Source organism: Zootermopsis nevadensis, unplaced genomic scaffold, assembly GCF_977971745.1.
Source record: "Zootermopsis nevadensis isolate Lab colony 2312 unplaced genomic scaffold, Znev_1.0 Znev_ptg000004l, whole genome shotgun sequence".
In the NCBI taxonomy this organism is placed as follows: domain Eukaryota; kingdom Metazoa; phylum Arthropoda; class Insecta; order Blattodea; family Termopsidae; genus Zootermopsis; species Zootermopsis nevadensis.
Genome location: NW_028259136.1, coordinates 100,854 through 117,584, shown reverse-complemented (window position 1 = coordinate 117,584; position 16,731 = coordinate 100,854). Strand labels below are relative to the sequence as shown.

The window sequence follows — 16,731 nt, the reverse complement described above, 5'->3', positions numbered from 1 at the left end:
TCAACAACTATATATCAGGCTCATCAACGGAAATCATGAAAGGAAGAGACGATTGGTTAGAAGAAAGGTATCACACGGTTTTTCAAATCATACGGACCCCACTCCAGGTTGTGTCTAAACACTTTTTAATTAGCTCAACTAGATTAATGGGAATTCCTTATTCAAAGAGATCGTCATATAATACTTCATTCCTAACTGAATCACTGACTTCTATAAACAGACGATCCACCTCCCCATTGTGCTGTAATTCTTTGTCCACCATTTGAAGAGTGCAGAAAATGAAGACACTCAGTTTTTCGAAGTATAGTAATATAATAATTCTTTATTTATCTGCGAAGAAATATTTATAATGGAATTATTCCAATTTTAGCGAAAGCAATTTTAATATTTAATTGTTACATAACGTTATTTATAGTAACACAAATTTTACAAGACAATTTTATATTTTAAAATTTAGATAAGTATATTTGTACTAATATATACATGCTTAAGTTATATGTCGGCTTATTAATGTAATAATTATAAGCGCCTGATATTGGTTAGTATGTGAACGGTATAATACAGTACTAAGTTACATAAATGTGTTAACAACTCTGTATGAAGATTTTATATGTTAAATTCGATTTTACTCCAATGCGAAATACAATACAGTAGACTCCCATTGACTCAATTGACTGAGGTATATCTGGTTTAAACGAATATTAAAAATTAATTTAGAAAATCTGTCGTAAAATTTAAAGCGTTTAAAAAGAAAGGAATAAGTACAACGATATATTATTTAGCGTTTTAGCAAAAATAAATTTATGCTAAAATATGAAGTTTATGACAGTAGAACATTACTATTATCCTTTTGAGTTCTTTTTTTTTTAAATAATAGTTGATATATATTTTTCTATTAAATTTTATATATAATCCTTTTCTTATTAGTCAATCATTAAAAATTTAAGTAGTGTATGTCTATTAATAAAATTACGTACTTGTAACATTTTCTTGTTTCTCTTTCATTTTTGATGATTATCCGGGGTTTAGATTGTCCGGGAAAATGTATTTCTTAACCGACGCGGATAACCGGAAGTCTACTGTACCTTAAAACATCTTTCCATAACAAAATCCTTTAGTACAACCGAATGAAGTCATTACTATTTATGTCTTCTATGAAAAATGACTAAAGTTATTCTTACCCACATTTTTTGTTTACTTTCCTTTATTTATCTGTTCTTCTGACGAATTCCACCCAAATATCTTCTTTTGGTGACAAAATATATGACGCGGGGGTCGGGGTAAGAGAACTGGGAGTTTTATCACATCTCCGCAATTCGAATTCTGATAGAATGTGAATAATGCACGCCTTGTTCTGTGTCATACCAAAACGCATACCTAAAACAAATAAAAAAATTGTTGTATTTGATTAGAATTCCATGGATATAAAACAATATCATGTTGTATTTATATAACCTGACTAACATAGAAAAATGCTTGTTTTAAGTAGATCTTATATTTTCACGGCGACAATTATGTTGTAAATTGAAGTCTGATGGGCATTTACGGACGTTTCATCATCAGGACAATATACATTATACGGTGCAACATCCCAGAAGACATCCACCCTCGTTATGCTTTTAGTTTGTGCGAGACATTTCTGAAGCATGAGACGTGTATGGAGTATTTGAGTTGTATAATAAGCAGAAGAGAGACCAAGCTGGATTCTTATGAACAAAAAATACGCGGGGTGAGAGTGTGGGTAGGACTCTTCGAATTTATTATAAGCTCCAGTGACCAGGTGTTGCAATCATGCTTATGAGCCTTCGGATTTCAATACAGTCGGGCAGTGTCTCAGCAGAATTTGAGGTTTTAGCGCTGTCACTTGCCTGGAGGGACGATATAATGCACGAAAATCTTAGGAAAGCTTATATTTGAACCAGGGACCTCCCGAATACGAGGCATATCCACTCGATGTTGCTAAATGCAGTACTGGAAATGCAGTATACGCTCATAGTGTAATATATGTGTGTGTGTGTATATACCTAGGCATATTCTGGGTCCTTCCCCGAAAGGAATGTGTGTATATTTGGGCCTCTTAGCCTTGTTTTCTTCCGTGAACCGCTCAGGATCAAAACGCGTAGGATCCGGAAAGTATTGTGGATCGTTGTGAATGGCTAACACAGGTGTCACCACTGGTGTTCCAACTTCCACAGTGAACGTTCCGCCGTTCGGAAGTGGCAATTCGAACGGCTTTGTACACAATCTGTTCATCAACGATATTGGCGGATGAATTCTCAAGGATTCTGAAAACACAGAAATCGAATTAAATCAATGCACTTACAAGTGATTTTTCCGACATGAATGAAAAACATGCGTAATTTATTTGTTGCAATCAAATCGAATTGCGAAGTATTATCAGTAGCCAATGGTTATGGTAAAGATCATGTAGATTTTTGTCCTCAGCTTATGAATAAAAAGAGGAACGTTTCAATCAAAATTAGGCAGAGAACGCTTGTCTTATATGTGAAGGAAGTAAACGACTTTGATGCAGCCACTGAAATAGTTTCCTCTGTAAATAGTTTTGTCAAATCTCTCTCTATATACATGCAGGATATATATTGCTCTTTCGCAACCACGGCTCCAGCATTCGAGTCGTCCAAGACCATACGGCCACTGTGATTGGATAAAGTGCTAAAATAATGATTTGTTTTAAATGACGCAACTTGGGTAAATTTACCTTGAAGCACCATGTCGAGGTAATGCATTTCCTGAATGACGTCGAAGTTCACCTCCCCGTTGTGTTTCTCCTTCACGGTGTCCACTTCTTCTCTGAGCCGCTTCTGCACGTTAGGGTTGCAGGCGAGGTCGTACATGAGAACTGACAGCGCAGTCGACGAAGTTTCATAGCCGTCGAGGAAGAACGTTAGGGCCTGAGCAGCAATGTCGTCGTCCGTGAACTCTGAAAGTTCAGTACACATATTCACTGAGTCTTACATGCGTACAGATGACTCGTTATACGCGCTTTTAATATCCGCTGTTTTATTTCATTATTATGAGGATAATCCATATGCAATGCGCGGCAACGGTGGAGGCTGGCGTGCAGGTCCACTGACTCTCCCCATTTTGTCTACGGCGACTACAAACGAAGGTCTCTCGTGATGTATGACAGAGAAAATTCATGGATATTCATACTTTTCCCGTTTTACGCGCTTTTAATACACGTCGCGATGAGTAGGAATGCATCCCTCGCGTATGACGAGAGTTGCCTATACTTTATTTACTTGTGGTAGTTGCTAGTCCACTCGGAAGAGCTACGAGTAAATGGAAAGATAATATTAAAATGGAGCTTAAGGAAATAGAAAGACGTTGATTTGCGTTTTATATGATTCAGAATAGGAACCGTTTGCAGGTTCTTGTGAACGTCGTAATGAACCTTCGGGCTCGACAAAATGACTTTGTTCCATGGAGTTAGTTATCACTTATTTATTAATTTTTAAATTATCTCGGTCTAACATACGCGAGTAGGGTGATTTAAAATTCATATTTAGTCGAAAAGCCTAAGCAAAAGAGAGCATTTGAGAGACCTGAGCACAGAAGAGCCGGCACATTAATTAAAATTAATGTTAAAGAAGTATGAGAGAGTGTGAATTCCATTAAACTGGTATAAGATGGAGCCCAGCGGTGGGTGGTATTTGATGAACGTGGTGATGATTATTCGCGTTACATGAAAAAGATGAATTCCTTGACGAGCTGAGCTACTATCAGTTTCCTAAGATTGTCTCTGCTCTATGAATGTGATAAATCACTCGCCTAATTGATTATGCAATGTGACAGTTCATGTTTAGGCATATTACACACAAATTAATGATATCTTGGTAAATAAGACGCGATGCATTTCCAGTTAGTGATAACAGACCGACCGCATAAATGAGCCTGCACTTACTCTTATGCCAAGGGATCGACTTGTCCTCGGAATTGTTAATGTCTTCCGCCTTCTCCTTCAGGTGAATGAGCAGTTGCAAGAAGTCATTTCGCTTTACGTTTTTCTGCTTTCGGAACGTCACTGCTTCTTTGGTCATCCGTCTGAAGAAGTCGATCACTTCCGTCGGTGTGAATCTTGACAGAGACACGAGACATGTACAATTTTATTAGAGTTAATTTTTTGTATCTTTATTCGATAGACAACTACAGCGGTAATGTTCTCCAGTCCAGTCCAGTCTGTTGGTCATCATGACTGAGATTTTACTCAGTCTATGCAGACGAATGCTGTTAAGATATTTTTAAGTAGATCACGACCGCCTCCTTCCAGATTCTTGCTTCACACACCGTTTTATACCACATGTTTAAAATTTCCACTGTAAATATAACCCCTGCAGTCGGAACAACAGCATTATATAGTCTAAGAATCGGTGTATTTAATTTGTTGATAATGGTCGTTATCACCAAATTCCCATTAGTTAGTTAGGTAGCAGAGCGGTAGCATATTCGAGAGATAAACGCTTCGATTTCTGGTTGACGCGCACACAGACAGTACTGAATGAGGCTTTATATGTTTTCTCAATACCTCCAGGCTAATCTATAGATCGTACAAACATGCCGATATAGTTTTTTCTTCCGTTATAATTCACATCACGTATTATCCATTTACCTGCTCTTTGCGCTTAAATCTCCTTCAGCTATCTGAAAGTTGAGGTAGTATCACTGATACTTGCTTACACAAGTCCGATATATAAAGAAATCAACATGTGTAGCCACACGTGCCTTGTAGGAATACTTACTAGAGTGAGGCAATTAGTGACAGATGACAATTTTGAAAATCTGTAAAAGTGCAGTGTCTTGGTTACTGAACAAAGAATGTGCAATCACACTGAAACACTCTAACAAAACGTCTGCAGTAAAAGTTAACTTACTTGAATCCAAAGAAGTCAGCTATCCTTGGCGCAAGAATTACTGATGTTTGTTCAATCCCCTTCCATAACGTGGGTTCCAGGAATTTTCTCCCATATTTCCGAAATTCAGTATCAGGATTCAGGAAAGAGTTCTGTCGAAGACCATATGCACAAATAGCCACTGAATCCGCTGCAAATTTAGTCGTTAATGTCTTGGTTTCATATAGTAGTCCTGTATGAAAGAACAAGTCCATTATGTAATGTATCTTGAATGTGCCGTGATTCATGCATACAGTTAGCTTTCAAGTACGAAAGAACTTTTTGACCAGCTGACCGACTCGTAGCTTCTCAAGAAATATTGTACATATTAACTATTTTATTCTAAGATATACCACTGAAAATAATTGTTCAAACATGTGTATTTTGTAGGAAAATTATTCGGCTTTTGTTCCAGATTTTAGATTTAAAATAATTTGTCTGTGATGTGTTAGTGCGCTGGTTAACCTCACTGCAAATTAACGCACACAACGTTATGAACAGTTGAGTACCAGCACTAAGACAGCATACGAGCGACAGGAATGGGCGGACAGATAACTGGGAGAAATGGACGGACATGTGGGGCAGAATCAGTGTGACCATTGGACATACTTCAAAGTAATTATAGTATTGTATAAATACAACTCTTAATTTGCAGGCGTACACTTTCCGATGTTTTCAGCACAATAACTAATTTGTGCTTCCTACCTTTGCCGTTATCTTCTCTCAAGTATTCGAGTAGGTCCTTGCAGACATCTTCGATAAGTGGATAAATAAGCTTTATTTTTCCGGATGTAAAGCCGGGTGTGAGTTTTGATCTCAACTCCCTCCATCTGGAATATAATTACTGGAACTGTAAACTGGTGATAATATTCGAAACATATCAAAATACTTGAACTAGATAGCAGTGCCTACATATCACATTCGCAGCAAACACCGACATGTAACACAGCATATTCAGAGGTAAAAATGCAATATAAACAATATTAAAATTACGTATAAGCTTGTACAATCACTATAAAACGGAATATTTCAAGAAAAGTCTCACATGTCACACAAGATAAACACCGTCAACATTAAGCAACGTATGAAAATAACGATGTCGTCGACTATTTGTTATTTTGAAAATTTAGAAGTGTCCCACTTCCTCAGCCATTATAAACCTATCCACTTCCCATCATCCCCATTCCAGCCCTGAAGGTGGAGACAGCATGTTTCTCCGAAACGTTGTAATCTACCTACGAGTCTATACGGCTCCAGAAATTATCATTTACCCTGATTTTCGTCGTTTTGAAGTGAATGGATCTCGATCTGAAATCATACAGCCGTACGCCTGTGATTTGATTTCTTATCGTTTATGCAACGACTCTTTGTCGATTTCATAAGTTTTATAGTGCCAAATGACAGAATTATTGTGAATAAGTTGCAGTGGAATTAGTGGACCTTTTTAAGGTACTGCCTCGCCACTTTCCCAAAGGGGACCTAAAAAAGACAAAAGAACTCAGGCGAAATTCTCATTCCGGGCACTGATCTTTCGATAGCATTTTAACAGTGGCATGCATTATTTCATATTTGTGTCTTGAACAGCAGCTGTTTCCTGTCGCTTCCTGCCGAGAATAGCTGTTCATTTGTAACAGTATTGAGCTTATTAGTTATGAATTTGTTAATATATGTGGCCTCATTTGAGAAATTTATACTAAACTCTGGCTGGAAAGCGTGAATGAAAGGCCACTTTAGAAATTTTAAAATAGGTGGGAGATATGGACAAAATAGTGTGTAAGGGTGTGGACTTATTTCATCTGGCTCCAAACAGTCTAAAGCGGGATTTTGTGAACACGGTACTGCACTTCGGGTTCCCTAAAAGGCAGAGAATTTCTTAGCCATCTGAGCGACTACCAGCTTTCGGAGGGTGTGGAACTCTGCTCCATTGTGTTGCTTGGTTCATTGGTTTATTGGATGTTTGTGCATTTGTTTGTGTAGCCTCATTTGGTTCTTCCACTTACGTGTCTCCTCTCAACACAAAAGGGTTCCTCCCAAATAATGGATCTATGTCAACATTGGAGTGGAAATCGTTGTCTTCGAAACTTGAAAATTCTTTTACGATGACGGTCTTGATCAGCTCTGGATCCCTGAGCAGTACAATTGGTTGACGGAATTTGAAGAGACCTCCGCATCTGTATCCATCTAGTTTCCTGAAACATAAATTGAGACGCGTGCATAACAGGTGTCTGTATGAAGTGCCTCTCACTTTAATTTCATTAAAATCTTAACGGGAAATCAGCCGCGTGAAATGGTTACACGAAGATACCAACGTTCTTGAAGCCATCTCTGTCACAATCATCAGGGTTCTGACGTCATATGAGAGTTTAGTCGCCGCGAAATCTTCAAATCATATACTATTTTAATTTGTTTCGCAATATTTCGGAAGTTAGATGCCCTCCCATCTTAAGGAGATTGGTTGTTATTATACTGGCAGATTTGTTAGCCCTATTTTTTATGTTAGTGGCGGCGATTGGGACTATAATCACGGAACATTCAGAATTTTAGGCTAATACACTGACGACTGACCAGTCTTTCTAATTATTAATATTAGTAAAGACAGCCTGCCTTTACTGTTTATTGATATGAATCTTAATGCGTCTGTTATTTACAGTTTCACCGAAGTTTGCCATGAATTTTAGGTGAAATCAGCGACCCTAAGGAGACCCTCTCCCAGCAAAAGATACGGGAGAATAATTTCGCACCCAGGGGACATCGTGTTGCTGAGGACAAATGCAATTAAAAGTTACATAATTCTTGTCACCAGCCAGTACATATTGTCAAAGAAAAATTCCTTCATGTAGAAACTTTTCTTTTGAAAAGGAAAAAATATATACAACTGGAGATGCGCGAAAAGTTTTCACTTGTAAGCTTCTGGGCTAGAACTCTAGAACTCTAGAACTGATTTGGGAACCAAATCGACTTTGTGATACGATAACTTAAAATATGTACTTTTAGTTTAAGAGTTCATATTAAGATTCTCGTTTAAAGAGATTCATATTAGAAAAAGCTGTGAACCTCTAGCAGAACTCTATCTTCAGAAATTACTATGAGAGACTTATTTTGCTTCTGTTTACCAATAACAGTCTTGGTAGCATTCTCCGAGCGACTTCTCTCCAAAGATATTGCTTTTAAGAGAACCAAATAATATTTTGGGTTCCAAGTAAGGCACTCCTCTTTTCCGCCAGTAGCTGTGTGTCGAGGTAAGGTACACGTAAAGTAAAACGCAAGCCACAGCAGCCATTGTGATCCAAGCGACATCGTAACCAGAAAAGTCCATTTTCCAACAACTGGAACAGAAGGAAATGCATTGTTACAGGCCTGTTTCACCATCAACACCAATAATAATAATGGTTTACTAAAAATATGCTTTTATTATGTTGTCAAAGGAATACGTGAATTACATACAATGGCGTTGCTTTATCACCGTGTCTGTTCCACGCTTAGTCTTGTGCTTATGCTGAACGTCGTATTTGTTGGAATGCTTTGAATGGAATGTAGCTTAATTTGAATATACTTTTGTGTTACCTTGCTGTTTTTCTAACTTCAGGATCCTCGCATTTATAATTGTTCAGATTTTGAATGAAACTCCCTCAAATTTGATATTATGGTGGTGCAAATTACCAAAACTCTTAACTGTTTGGTTTCAAACGTTTCAGTTACGGTCGCAGAATGGCGGATCATGAAGCATCGTAATGTAAACACCAAAATAAACTAAAGTACTGCACGCTATTTCTTTTCACCGAGTAGATTGTCTGACTAGCATTTGCCGGGAAGTACCCAGTTCGAAAATAAGCCCGGGTACCGGTTGTATTGATTAGGTGTTTTGTCGTCTTGGAAGAGAACACTGCCGCGCCATTCCCCAACCTTTCTATTGAATCAAAAGGTTTTGATATTTTTCATGCAATCACGAGCTTGCGCATGCGTCTTTGTGTCATGTATGTTGATACTTATACAATACCAGTAAGTGCAAGGCGTAACAATATTTAATATTGCATCAGCAAGCAGTAACAAAGAGTAACAGAGACTTTTGGGGACAGTTTTTCGATCTTTACTGACGTTTGCCGGTTCTTTGACATGCAAGGCTGAAGGGTACGAAACTGTAGTCAGAAACTTAGAAGAAATCAAAGTGGAGATAGCGCTAAGCATGCTGAATCACTCACTGAAAATCATTTCAGGCAGTTCAAAAATACTTTGAGCTTAGCTCTTTGAAAGCTATATAGTAAATGAATATTGCATAACCGGCTGGCGTATGTAGGCTAGCCTAATTTGCGCAATCATTTTTCTGCGTATGCAGACAGACTGTTGTCGTGTGTGATCCCCTTAAGGCATCGGTTTTAGCGTTTCCACCACTGGGTTTGTGGGTATAAATTACATTGGAGACATGAATATGTGTTTACGTTGTTATGTTACACCTATGAAGCAGTCATTCAACGTGATCCCACAATGTTAATTACAGGCTACGATTTATTTCGTGCACACCATCGCTACACGAGCAGCTTCGATCGCTGTAGTTGCTAATTTGCGGGAGCATGCACATCTAAAACAAGGACTGTACTGAGACATGTAGCTACCGAAAGAAAGAACCACTTTACAGTTTCTTGGTTACGAGAATTTTGACAGAAACAAGAGAAAGATTTGGGCGAGATAAAATATCATTACTATGACAGAAATAATAAGGTAATATCTCAGCTGTAACCGATCGTTTCCAAGGACCGGTAGATCACAGCGTCCGCTATGTTGTGGCTGGTCACACACTGCAGTCCATCCCGGACCGTGTGTAACTGGTGGGATATGTTGGGTCTTTGGAATTTCTCAGGAATATTTGCTTAGCTCTGCTAGTCGGTAGGCAACGACTCATCTCAGTTGTGTTCACGGCCAGTTCGTAGGAAATCAATCAACCACTTTATTAATTTCAAAATCCTCTTAAAATCACTGCCACCTCCGCAAGTACGTCCACCTCTCCCACGCTCACAAAGTGTTGTGTTTCAGCAGTCGGCAAAACTCCTTTTTTTTTCTACCGTAAACGTGCTTACGGTCTGACACCCTTTGACAATCTTTGCCCCAAAAGGAATTGTAACATCGACTCCTACTTGGCGCGGGTCTAAGTTCAGTCCGACAAAAACACGACAGTGAGTGGATAATTACAATCCTTATGACCTAATACATAAAAGTTGAATTCATTACAAGTACAGAATTAACATAAAATTCTTAAAGTTGGTGAAGAGAATGTGAAGTTATCTCTGGCCGACATCTTATTTATGTAATGAATTACAGAAACAACTGAAGGGAGAAATGAGCAAACAAAAGGAAAATAAATCTTAGCGACAAACAATTTTAATACGCTTCTTGTTAGAGAAAATCCAGTGACAGTAGCTGCTCAGAAGATAATTAATAGGAGTTTCAGTACGTTAATTAAGAAATACGTAGGTCTACCCCGGGTAGTACTTTTAACATACTGCGACCACTTCCTTCCGCACTCCGTCTAGTTCATCGTTCACATAAACTTATATCCTAACCGCCATAACGTATGCATTTTATACAATTTCGTTGAATCAATAATTATTGTCGATGATATAAATAGTTCTTATTATAACCTGCTGTAAAAAGCTTTATTCAAATGTCTTCTGCGGATTGTTTTGATTGTAACCGGACTCTTAAATAGATAGTGAATTTTTAAACTTGAAATATTTTAAATTAGAAAATCTTATCAACAATTATACTGTGACTGCTTACATCACTATGTGCATGTGCATGTGCATGTGCAATGTATCACATGTTCTGTACCACTAACCTCTAATTCAGAGCGATGACTTAATGAACTTCGTACTTGGCTTCAAGTAACTATGCATTTCACGCAGAGCGCATCTTTGGGCTTCGTGTACGTTTCGCAACAAACTGTTATTTCCCTAATCAACATTATCAGTTGTGAGACGTTGCTAGGTTAAACAACATTAATCCAAAATCAAACATTGCATTTCGAGAATAAACTACATTTTACTCTTAGCGACAGTTAACTCAGCAGCTAACCTACATCCTTTATCGGTAACAGATTGTTCTCAACTAAGTTGTACTAATATTCCAGTTGTAAGTCAACGCATCAATCTACGTGCATGTGATAAGTTCTGTACGCAGTGAGGGAAGTCCAATGTCGCTGAAGAGTGATTAGCGCATGTAGTCTACTTCTTATTTGGGAGTTACCAGGTTGAAACATCGACCCCAAGACCGGTTAACTAAGGTTTAGCGTGATTTTTCTCATTCTTTCCGGCCATGTTCCGGGAACGTAATTTCGTTTGTACCACAAATATTTCTTTCGTATCCATTTCAGTTAATTTTTCATTGATCATCCTACCATTCGACGTTACATAGTCTCGGTTACTGAGAGCGTCGCTAAATATATCACGTATAACCAAAATAAAAAAGACTGCAAAAATATTGTACCGGATTACAGTTTTCGTATGTGTTATTCAAAAATTTTGGATTCTAAATGCGTATCATAAGACACCCTAGCCTATTCCAACTTCGTCTTACCAAGCTTTGCTTAGTCTTACCTGCCCTAGCCTTTCACAACGTTGTCTAACCTAAGCTTACCTAAACTAACCAAACCTAAGGTTAACATTGTTACCTCAAATCCCTTGATTGTCGCACACAGTGACTGCGCTTCTGTCTGTGCTAGCTGGATTCACGGGTTTCGTAATGTATCACTAGACATGTAAGATTTGAGGTTTTCACAGCGGTGAGTATGAAGATTTCTGTCTTCTGGGTTGTTGCGCTGTGTAGTCTGGTCGACTACACAGCGCAACAACCCAGAAGAAAGAAAACTTCATACTCATCGCCCTGATGATGGAGGCAGTATGACCGATGAAACGTTGGTTAACATCTACCAGACTACCCAGCGCAACAACCCAGAAGACAGAAATCTTCATACTCACCGCTATGATGACGGAGGCAGTATGACCTCTGAAACGTTGGTAAACATCTACCAGACTACACAGTGCAACAACCCAGAAGACAGAAATCTTCATACTCATCGCCCTGACGACGGAGGCAGTATGACCTCTGAAACGTTGGTAAACATCGACCAGACTACACAGCGCAACAACCAAGAAGACAGAAATCTTCATACTCATCGCCCTGATGATGGAGGCAGTATGACCTCTGAAACGTTGGTAAACATCGACCAGACTACACAGCGCAACAACCCAGAAGACAGAAATCTTCATACTCATCGCCCTGATGATGGAGGCAGTATGACCTCTGAAACGTTGGTAAACATCGACCAGACTACACAGCGCAACAACCCAGAAGAAAGAAATCTTCATACTCACCGCCCTGATGATGGAGGCAGTATGACCTCTGAAACGTTGGTAAAACATCTACCAGACTACACAGCGCAACAACCCAGAAGACATAAATCTTCATACTCACCGCCCTGATGATGGAGGCAGTATGACCTCTGAAACGTTGGTAAAACATCTACCAGACTACACGGCGCAACAACCCAGAAGACAGAAATCTTCATACTCATCGCCCTGATGATGGAGGCAGTATGACCTCTGAAACGTTGGTAAACATCGACCAGACTACACAGCGCAACAACCCAGAAGACAGAAATCTTCATACTCACCGCCCTGATGATGGAGGCAGTATGACCTCTGAAACGTTGGTAAAACATCTACCAGACTACACAGCGCAACAACCCAGAAGACATAAATCTTCATACTCACCGCCCTGATGATGGAGGCAGTATGATCTCTGAAACGTTGGTAAAACATCTACCAGACTATACAGCGCAACAACCCAGAAGACAGAAATCTTCATACTCATCGCCCTGATGATGGAGGCAGTATGACCTCTGAAACGTTGGTTAACATCGACTAGACTACACAGCGCAACAACCCAGAAGACAGAAATCTTCATACTCACCGCCCTGATGATGGAGGCAGTATGACCTCTGAAACGTTGGTTAACATCGACTAGACTACACAGCGCAACAACCCAGAAGTCAGAAATCATCTATCACTAGACAGCTATCCCAGCTACCAGAAATCACCTACCGCGGGGATATGGTGGAATTATTTTTAATACTAAATTGGAATTGATTTGTAAAGGAGGCGTCTTAGCTCATTTCAAGGTTATACTGCAGCATTGTTTTGTATTCTTCATATAGAAAAATTCTGTTTTACCGTCACTTCTTATTCAACTCTATCTACGTTTATTACACTGATTCACTGCGGTCGCCTTTGAAACACACGTTTAAGCCATCACTCAGCCATCTTCAGATTCCCTTTACACTGTTTTGTTTAACCTCATTATACGCGCGAATACTTCAACCGCTCTTCCACACTTTGCACTGGCCCCTCGTCCCTGTTATTTGATCTGGCAACAGCAGATGTCCATTTCGAGGACAGAGCGGTCTGTTGATGGGCACCGACTAATTTCAGGTTAGGGCTTGGACCATTTCGGATTTTACGTGGCACATGGGAGTTCACGCGGACAGGAGGATGCACCAGGAAGTGGAACTCTCTAGGAATGATTGCTTCAATTGAATCAGTCACACTGTGTGAAACGATTAATACACCGATGACGCAGCTACCAGCACTCACAATATTTATTCTTTCAAATATATAATTTCGTATACTCGAACACGCTTTTAACCCCCCCCCCCCCTCCACCACATTTTATACCTTAAAAGCAGTGTGGGTGCTATGTGGCATCAATTTTTCTAACTCTTATTATGAAATATATACTGTAATAAAGAGTGATTCTGAACACGCCCTGCCTTCGAAATGTCGAGATAAAGACAGTGCTCGTAAGAGTGTCGTCCAGCAAATGTTAATTAAATAGTCAGCCGTGCCTAAGAAAATCCCCTGCTCACTTACGAGGTGCGATCGAAAGGTTTCCAGACTGCGCGTATAAAAACCCGTACGCTTATCTCAGGTATTAAATTCACCCATCACCCTCGAAGTAGTTCCCCTGGGAGTGAACACAACGATCCCAGCGCCGCTGCCAAGCCTGGAAGCATCCCTGGAAATCTTTCTTTGTCAGCCTGTCAAGCACCATCTGCGATTCTGCCTGAATCTCTTCTATCGTCTCAAATCTCCTTCCCTTTAGCTTAATTTTCATCTTTGGGAAGAGGAAGAAGTCACACGGAGCTTAGAAAGGAAGTTGGGGTCGGTTCTTGCAAGATCTTTGAGCTCCTGACAAACGAGAAGTCGATTCTGCTTCTGGTCCTCAGACAGGATGCGTCGCATGTGGAGTTCTTCCTTTAGAATCAGCTGACAGGTCCCATAGCCTATCCCAACAATGTCGCACAAGTCGTTGATGGTACGACGTCGATCTTCGTGAATGGCCTGCAGAATCTTCGTAACATTTTCGGGCGTTGTGCTCGAAGATGGTCGTCCAGAACGCTCGTCATCATCGACAGAGGTTCGGCCATTTTCAAAACGTGAATGCTACACAAAAATTTGTGCACGACCCATTGCGGACTCCCCAAATGCTTGCTTTAGCATTTCAAAGTTTTTCGTAGCCGTTTTGGCGAGTCTTTGGCAAAATTTGATGCACACTCTTTGTTCATGAAAATCTGCCATTCCGAAATCGCAGGAGGGTCGGTGTAATGCACTACCAAAACGCCCGTAACTAAGAAACAAATGCTAATTCGATGATGCCGGCTGGCACACTGATTCACTATGAATGTAGGCCGCACCCCCTAGCGGCAGAAGCTCGTACTACATCCGGTTCGCCCTCTATTGACACAGTCTTGAAACTTTCCAATCGCACCTCGTAAAATAACAAAAAATAAGGGACTGAGCCATGGAGAGGAAGTTACGGAAACCTCTTCTGCTTCTGCTGATTGGCATCCTAGCTGTGAAGCATTTAGCAACGCGCACCTTGTCAAAGAAGTGCCGAAAAACAATAAATAGTTCACTGGCTGATAACATTTCCGGTGGATTCTTTTCTTCGAGAAGTTTGCCTTCAGTATCTACTATATAGCAGTCCTGTAAGTTTTTCCTAAGCACTAAAACAAAAAAGAAATCGTTTGTCATGTTATATCACCAAAGCTTCCAAATAATGCCGTAGCTTGGGTCGGGTGTTAAATGGGATACTGTATCTTAAATTAAATGTGCGTTTGGCACTTACATTTCTTGAGACGCCGCTCCGCGTTGTATTCTTCAACCGCACACTGATTTCTGCTGCAAACGCTTCCGTCGGGAATTATATATGGAGGAGCGAAGCTATTGCGACGGCCACGAAACGTGCGACCTTGAACTAATCTACGAAATTTAGGAAAAGGCAGTCTGCTCACTTAGTCGCTATCTTATTTCGTTCGTTATCAAAAGTCTTGTTATTGAAAAACGTATTGCGTCCTTAATCTTATTCGTCTACCAAGTCTCAGTGTCGCAAAGTGAAAAAGAAATCATAATTAAAATCTGTGTCCACCATCTCACATTGAAACAAAAAATAATTTCGTTACATGAAATAAATATCTAGTCAGCAATCGATCGATCACGTCGAAGTTCACAATGTTAAACGCAAAATAAATCTTAATTTTGCCCAAGTGTGGATACTCCTGAGAGAATAATATCTTATCGGTTGTAGGCCCTACATAGCTGATAACCGTGCTAGTTTTCGATGATTAAATTATTACAGTTAGTTTTGTCGCCCTCCTATAAAGAGGTATGGTTACAGAATCATGAGATTTCAGGTTTCAGAGGTGCTTGCTGAGTCATCGCCCTGATTATGGAGGCAGAAATTACCTCTGATACGTCGGTACACTTCTACCAGACTACAGGGCGCAATAACCCAGAAGATAGCAATCTAATGAGCATCGCATCATAAAAAATAAACGCAATTAATCTTACACTGGCAGTCCGAACTTCGGTGTAGATTTTGTGTTGCGTGCTTTAAATACGCCCTTTGAGTATTTAACCTGTTATGCTATTTCAAATATCCGAGATTATCACGTAATCCACTCTGTTGGCTGCATCCCGTAGCCCTGAGATGACCTTGTGCACCGACCGTCCTCTGACCAGCCTGAAACTGTATCCTACCGCTCCGTCCGTCTTATCTTCAGTGGTAAGTGGCGCCCAACCCCATATTCACAATTAAACGACGTACCAGCCAACAATAAAACGCAACAACGACTTTGCGACGGTATTACGGTAGTGGGGATGTTCAAGTTGTGAAGGGAATTTAATTTTGTTTCATATCAGCCACATTTATGTCTAACATTAAACTCAATTCGATTATCAGAAACGCTATCATGCAACAGATTTACTCATGTAAGTCGTTGTTAGATTAAAGTGACTGAGTCATTTTTTGTGTAACCATAAAATCAATAAAATCTTCTCGGGCAGCCAGCCGCGTTAACTGATTACCGTAGTAAACCGACGTTTCGGGAACAAACTCTGTCCCCATCATCAGGGTTCTGATGCGACTGGATACCACGGAAGTCGCCTGAGTCAGGTATCCAGTCGCATCAGAACCCTGATGATGGGGACAGAGTTAGTTCCCGAAACGTCGGTTTACTACGGTAACCAGTTAACGCGGCTGATTGCCCGAGAAGATTTTATTGATTGTACTCGCCGCGAAAGTCTTAAAAATATATATAACCATAAAGTCGTTAGTGGAAGGAATGTCATTACTAGAAATTATTTTGAACTAGATTAAAGTTGAATATTTATTGATGTTTTCTGAGTCCGGAGTCCGAATTATGGCGTCAGCTGATTCCTGGAATTTATCTCTTTTTATTTTCCTCCGTGCTGTGGTAGATTCTGCCGTACAA

The 16,731-nt window shown here is 39.8% G+C and overlaps 1 protein-coding gene across 1 annotated transcript; it reads right to left on the bottom strand.

Moving 5' to 3' along the window:
- Positions 1-292: 292 nt before the first annotated feature.
- LOC110837578 (cytochrome P450 6k1-like) lies at positions 293-15,195 on the bottom strand. The gene is made up of 9 exons (XM_022079861.2): positions 15,087-15,195; positions 8,024-8,236; positions 6,911-7,099; positions 5,616-5,740; positions 4,893-5,103; positions 3,926-4,098; positions 2,720-2,941; positions 2,025-2,285; positions 293-1,377 (listed from the first exon to the last, which is right to left on the bottom strand). Exons 2-9 carry the CDS (start codon positions 8,224-8,226, stop codon positions 1,205-1,207), a joined length of 1,557 nt encoding a protein of 518 aa, XP_021935553.2. The 5' UTR covers positions 8,227-8,236; positions 15,087-15,195; the 3' UTR covers positions 293-1,204.
- Positions 15,196-16,731: the final 1,536 nt, after the last annotated feature.